Genomic DNA, 7,042 nt, shown 5'->3' with positions numbered 1-7,042 from the left:
TAATCGTCATCACCCATTCAACTAATTCCCTTAATTCCCTTCCTTAGACACACATTCACTTACACCACACTTCATCATTCACAAGTCATCATGAACGTGAGTTTCAGGGCGCTTGGAGGGAAGATGAGTATGATGGCAGCTTAAGCTTGTTAGGGAGGCAACTTGGGAGGAGCATGGAAAAGACTAGAGCCTTGGGCTAGCACTTGAAGACAACAAGGAAGTGATGTTCCATTTATCTTTTTAATTCAAGGACTTGAGATTATTTAGTTTTAAATAATTTTGAGTTGTATTTTTGTGAGACAATTTAGTTCTAGATTGTCATTTTTTATCCTTGGATTGGATTGATATTTGGATTTTATTTGTGTTGAGGCACTTGTTGGAATTTATGTTTAGAACCTTTGCGTTGTTAATTGAATTTATAAGTGAGTTTTCATTATGAGTTTAATTATCAATGTGGTTTGAATTGCAAAATTTGGGTTCTTTTGCCTCTTAATTGTTTAATTAAGTTGGTTAATTGTCTAATTGTTTAATTAGATAATTTCAAACATAATTTCCAAAATTAATTTGAATTATTTTATTGGTTTTAATAAGCTTAATTAACCAACCTTACACTGTTATGAGTTCTCTAATAGTTTAAGGGTTTTTGAAGTTGAGGGTTCCCTTTATTTCAAGTAGGTAATTAAGTTTATTAATTCCACTCTCTTATCACTTTCCTTTGGTCTAATTAACTGATTAAGGTTATGAAGGTTAAATCTATGCAAATCCTAAGTTGTCCCCTCTACCTTACCTGAAGACAACTTCTCAATTTTCACTTGTTAATTTTCTTTGCTCTTTAGTCAATTTTCTTCATTTATCATTTTAATTTTTTTCCCAAAAAATCCCCCCAAAAATTGCATTGCATTTATTGAGTTTAATTTAATTTTCACATAGATTTTAGGACATTTGCATTTTCCATTTAGAATTAGAATTTTGCATTTTAGTTTAGGTCCAATTTATTGCATTTTTTTATCACCTGAATGTTTACCTAAAGAAACCCATAACTTGCTCCTTGGAAGTAATGACCTAGGTCGACCCTAAACTACAAATTAATTGGGACCTAGTTTAATTGAGTGCTTTGACGACAAGAAGCATCATCAATAACTATAACCAGTTAAATAACTCCTAACATTCAATTGTATCATACACAGACCATTGTATCATACATATAATACATGAATTTTCCCATTCTTGGTATCAAATCTTTACTGTGTCTGCATATTCTTGCTCTCCCACCCGCATCTTTCTAGCAGTGTACCATGAAGATCCTTGTCCCCTTAATGATCATGTTCTTCATCGTATTGGGGTTTTCTGAGGAAGCTGGATCAAATCCCAGTGACAGCGATCATCCATATGAGGCAATCTTCAACTTTGGAGACTCTTTAAGTGACACTGGGAATTTCTTATCCTCAGGTGCTCTTGCTTTCCCTGTCATTGGAAAGCTTCCTTATGGTGAAACCTTCTTCCGACATGCCACTGGTCGTTGCTCTGATGGACGTCTCATTGTTGATTTCATAGGTACGCTTTCTCCATGAGTTGATCTCAACATTGATCAAAAACTCCAGTTCATTGGAAAGCTTCCCTCTCATTAGTTTTCTTCTTTAATTATCATAATGATTAGAAAACCTCCAATTACTCAGCATTGATTAAAAAAATTAAAATTTAAAGTTTTATATTGTTACCAATAATTAGTTAATGGCCAGTAGAGATTATGAGGTAGGTTAGCTCTCTCTGTCTCTCTCTTCAATAAATTAATAATTAATTAAACATAATTCGGGATGAATTTTATTATTGTAGCTGAGGCATATGGATTGCCATATTTGACACCATATCTGAAACTAAGGAAAGGCCAAGATGGGCATCATGGGGTGAATTTCGCCGTGGCAGGGGCCACTGCACTTGATGCAGATTTCTTCTACAAAAGAGGACTTGGAAAAATACTGTGGACACATGATTTTTTAAGTGTTCAGCTTGACTGGTTCAAAAAGTTCAAACGCTCACTATGCACCACAAGACAAGGTGATCGACATTAATTGACTGATTGTGTCTAATTTTACTTTTTTACACTTTCATATAACATAAATACCTCATACCCCTTTTATAAGGCACATCGGACCATCTCATCAAAATTAACAAGAGATGGTTAAATTATTACTACCTCCGGTCTTAAATATAAGAGTTAGTTGGGATTGGATTTAATCCTAAATTTATAATATTTTCTCCAAAATATCCCTATTATTTGCAAGGAGTTTCCACCGAGGGATAATTCTAATGTACATGATTGAATAGGGTAGTTTAGAGAAGTCAACACATATTTGTCACAAATAACCAACTTAACTAATTTTCTTAATTATATCACTCTTATATTAAAGACCAGAGGTAGTAATTTTTTTAAATGAATGTTTTTTCCCCAAATTTGTCCACATTTAAAATCACGAATTATATCTTTAGAAGTGAAAAAGAAAAAGTGGCAACTTTAATTTACTTGGAAAATGTAATGAATAACCTATTTTGGTGATTTATACCACCCTTTTTTTGAAAAACAAAAGTGCCTTATGATAGCAATAGCACGTACTATATAATTTCCATGATAGCAATTTTTCTGTGTATCTGAAGATGCATGTGACAGATTGTGATAGGTACTTGAAAAAATCACTGTTTCTGGTGGGGGAGATTGGCGGAAATGATTATAACTACGCCGCTTTTGCTGGTGGCAACATTAATCAGCTTCTGGCAACCGTTCCTGTAGTTGTTGGAGCAATAACTAATGTCACCAGTGTATGTATATTATACATTTAAGTCTCAATCTATAGCGCAAATCATAAAACGTTTCATATATCGTTTACAAGAGTTGTTAGTTGGAAGATACATTAATTTCCAATATAATACTAGACACTGAAATTTAATTTGCGTATAATATATAATGTCCACTTGTTTTCCCTTAAATTTTTCTTCGTCAAATTGATCCAATTTTTATGTTTTTGACGAGTCATATCACTAAAGTTGCGCATGGGTAAAATTGTTTTTGGCCAATCCATAATAAATATGAAGATCTTATTATTTTATTTTATTTTATTGAAATCATTCTTTCAAAATGAAAAAGAGTATTAGTTAACAATGATATTTATTCTACATTTTTTTGTTTTAAAATAACATTATCAAAATCAGGGGGAAAATGGATTTAGAGATCTTCACATCTTCATATGAATGATTTCAAAAACATGCGCACCCTTAATGTTAAAATTTATATGTGTACATTAACAAGAAAGATTAACTAGCATGACTTGATTTTGAACTAGAACGACCAACTAAAATTCTAAAATTTTTATAAGATTGGAAGAATTAAAAGTATAATCAAAAGAGATCTAAATATGAGTGCTTATTAGAACTTGCAAACGTACATTAATTTGATTTTGTTTTTATATGTTTCATAGGAATTGATAGCTGAAGGAGCAGTGGAGCTCGCAGTGCCTGGGAATTTACCAGTTGGTTGCTCTCCTTTGTACATGACATTGTTTATGAGCCAAAACAAAGAGGACTTCGATAAAAATGGATGCTTGAAAAACTTTAATGCTTTTGCTCAGCTCCATAACAAGCAGCTCAATCTTGCCTTAGACACTCTCAGGAAGAAGAATCCTCAAGTTAGGATCATTTATGCTGACTACTATGGTGCGGCCAAACGTTTCATTCATAAGCCACAACATTTCGGTACGTAATAAATTCCAATAGTTCTTTCTAGAATTCTATATAAAGCACAATATATATATATATAGCTTGATAATTCCTATACAATATTAAAAATACCAAAAAAAAAGTTTAGCATGCCATTATATCTCTGTGTACACCAAATGTCCCCTAATCATAACCAATATAGAAAAAGATAAAATTTTTAATATAATGAATTATTATTCGTAAGTTATAAACAATATGACTGATTCTTTAGACTACTTGCAATGCATGGAAAACACATTTATTTGGTATGCAACCTCTTTTGCATTTATGTTAAACTTGACATGGGCTATTCCGTATAGCACAAAGTCTAAAGAATAAACTGTACTGTTGTTCATGATTACTTATACTCCCTCAGACCCTTTTTAATTATCGTATGCAATGGATTTTTTTTTATAGTAATTGCTTTTTATGTTACCCTTTTTACATGCATTTTAATGGCTGAAAACACCTATTTGAACTATTTGTTGCCAAAAAGTGCTTGAATTTTACTTAAACACCCAGGTAAAATTCATCATCAGCGTATATAATCCTTTTTCAGTTGTATGCAAACTATCTACAATTATTTGCAAAGCAGAAAACATTTACGCATAGCTAAATATACATTGCGCCTGCTAAAGATGAGTTGCATCTGCTAAATTCAAATTCTTTGAAGCAAAAAAGGAAAAAAAAAATCCCAAATAGGTACTCTTCAGCATTTTTTTTCCTAGTTTTTCCCAACCCCTAGAAAGTAATATAACCATTAGGACATTTATACAGAGGGTAGGTTTGAAGAAAAGAAAAAAATTAGACAAACAATTTTCTTGATCTTCTTGAGTTTAGCTACTAAATACTACTTCTAATTCTTAATATAAAAACTCATTTGACTTTTATTTTGATCCACTTTGCCTATCATATTTATTCATTTTTTTCAGGTTAGTCCTTATAATAATAATAGTTATAGTCAATACACTTGATTACAAGGCTGTTTTAGGAAAGATAACAGCTATTTATTACAAATAACTAGCTTAATTAATTTTCTTATTTTACTCAAATTAATCAACTAGCTTTTATATTAAGGACCGAAGGTAGTACTATATTAGGGAATGAAGGGAGTAAATAATATATAGCTTCCTATGAGATCACAGCCATATTGTTAGAAGACTTAATTAGATATCAAAATGTCACCTAATGACTATAATATATTCATATATTGATTAATAATGGGTTAGGTTTCACTGGTGAGACTTTATTAAGAGCATGTTGTGGAGGAGGAGGGCCATTCAATTTCAACAATTCAGCGAGGTGTGGTCACATAGGCTCAAAGGCATGCACGGACCCTTCCATTTATGCTAATTGGGATGGCATTCACTTAACTGAAGCTGCTTATCGCCACATCGCCAAAGCTCTCATTGAGGGACCTTTCTCACACCCTCCTCTCAGATCCTCCCCTTTCAAGATAGCCTAGAATATTATTTTAAAGGCAGAATTATTATATTCTTAAATATTCTAAAACAAATTAAAATAGTGTTTTGAATAAATTTGGTTTGATTTTATTGTGATGATCGTTGGATGATGATGATGATCAAAGGAAGAATATTAAATCAAAGAGTTTTTCATTCTTGAGGAACGAATGTGTAAAGATCGGTCATCGATCCACTCATTCTTATGTATGCCCTAAGATAATTATATTCATGATCTCAAGTTGTGAAATATACATGCCCTGGTTCCGTTTTGTTTCCTTAAGTTATAATATCGTGGGTTGAACAAATCTCATATACAATGTAAACTCACAATTAAGGATACACTAAGTACTGCTAAATACTCAAAAGCCAAAAAGGATCAAATTTCAAACTATATTTAAATCTCTTCCCACTTGTCTTTTCCTCAAAACAAGATGATACCATAGTGTCATTGGTTCTGTTAATGATAGCCCATACTCAATCATTTTACCTATTGCGTAGAACTGTTCTTAATTGATCAATAATTTGTCCGACTATATAAAAGTAACCCCAAAAAAAATCTCCAACAGATGCAGACAATTCATTATTCTGAAACTTTTCTATTATTGTTAAACCAATTCCCCTTATGACTAAATTCTAAACAAAATAATATTAAGTTAATTTGGGGGGGGGGACAGAACCAAAAGGCTGGTAACGAATAAACTTTTTAAATAATGAAGGAAAAAGTTAGAAATGCATTAAAAGCAAGCACATGAATGATGATTGTTGGTAGTGCTAGGATTAGTTTATCATCAATTTTGGCTATATCTTATCTAAAAGCTAAGTGCTTACTTCATTCTATATAGATGGAAATGGAGGGGAGAAATTTTAATGAATTCAATTTAAAAAATTGAACTTTGGCACAAATTTTTAATTAATTTTTCTTACTCTTTTATTTCTCCAGTCTTAAATATGCGACTCATTTTGTAATATAATTTGTACTACAAAATGAGTTTTATATTTAGGACTGAAGGAGTATCTTATATATTTTCTTCATTAAAATTTTATAACCCTAGTTTTTAATTTTTTTTTTAAATTAAACTTGTTAGAAAAAAATTTCTTACTGTCCCCCCAATTTCCCTCATACCGAAAGACCCCCCAAAAAAAAAATAGATTTTGAAAACTTTATTCATTCTCCCATATGGTTTTTGATCTATTGACAACACAAGGCATTGCCGCGCCCCCATTGGTTCATTTCAAAGAATTAGTTTTGATTTGACTGAATAACAAACAAAATGAGATATCAAAATATTCCCTCAGTTTTAAATATAAGATATATCTTATAATATAAATTACATAACAAAATAAGCTTTATATTTAGGATTGGATGAGTAGTAGATTATGGCAAACATTGTTTTTATTACAAACATTAAATGTTTGAGTTCTAAATTTATCAAAATCATATAACTTTCACAACTTAAAGAATGCTTAAAATCATAATTCTAGAACTCATTAATAAAGTCTTAACATTGATAGCAGAATTTGGTTTAACAAACATTGATGGAAGAATTTGAATATATAATTCTTGCAGAGTGCATAAACTATACAGACACACAATAAATTGAGCCAAAATCTCTGTCAATATTGAAAACAGACATTCACATAAAAGGTACACTATATTAAAGAAGTTTGAATATGAGTTGTTTTGATGGAATTGTAATTGTTTTTATTTTTTCTTATTTGAGTACACCATATTAAAAGATCGTTTCTTAAAAAACATATTCATTAAGGTTAGGATAAAATACATATATTATTTGGGTATATCTCTAGAAATAGGAAGGACTAGATGATAAGGG

The 7,042-nt window shown here is 31.1% G+C and overlaps 1 protein-coding gene across 1 annotated transcript; it reads left to right on the top strand.

The window, feature by feature from the left end:
* The first annotated feature begins 1,218 nt into the window (after positions 1 to 1,218).
* On the top strand, positions 1,219 to 5,292 carry LOC114731839 (GDSL esterase/lipase At5g45910-like). The gene is made up of 6 exons (XM_028919088.1): positions 1,219 to 1,554; positions 1,834 to 2,055; positions 2,666 to 2,814; positions 3,471 to 3,744; positions 4,977 to 5,227; positions 5,261 to 5,292. The coding sequence occupies exons 1-5, from the start codon at positions 1,296 to 1,298 to the stop codon at positions 5,210 to 5,212; spliced, it is 1,140 nt and encodes a 379-aa protein (XP_028774921.1). The 5' UTR covers positions 1,219 to 1,295; the 3' UTR covers positions 5,213 to 5,227; positions 5,261 to 5,292.
* Positions 5,293 to 7,042: the final 1,750 nt, after the last annotated feature.

Source organism: Neltuma alba, unplaced genomic scaffold (genome assembly GCF_004799145.2).
Source record: "Neltuma alba isolate B1F8T4 unplaced genomic scaffold, ASM479914v2 tig00012848_pilon, whole genome shotgun sequence".
Lineage (NCBI taxonomy): Eukaryota > Viridiplantae > Streptophyta > Magnoliopsida > Fabales > Fabaceae > Neltuma > Neltuma alba.
The sequence above is the reverse complement of the archived record's forward strand: the minus strand, read 5'-3'. Positions and strand labels throughout refer to the sequence as shown.

Coding starts and splice junctions, on each gene's coding strand:
- LOC114731839 (XM_028919088.1), top strand. CDS start 1,296: ATGAAGATCCTTGTCCCCTTAATGATCATGTTCTTCATCGTATTGGGG. Junction 2,056..2,665: donor ACTATGCACCACAAGACAAG/GTGATCGACATT, acceptor TGCATGTGACAG/ATTGTGATAGGTACTTGAAA. Junction 3,745..4,976: donor TCATAAGCCACAACATTTCG/GTACGTAATAAA, acceptor ATAATGGGTTAG/GTTTCACTGGTGAGACTTTA.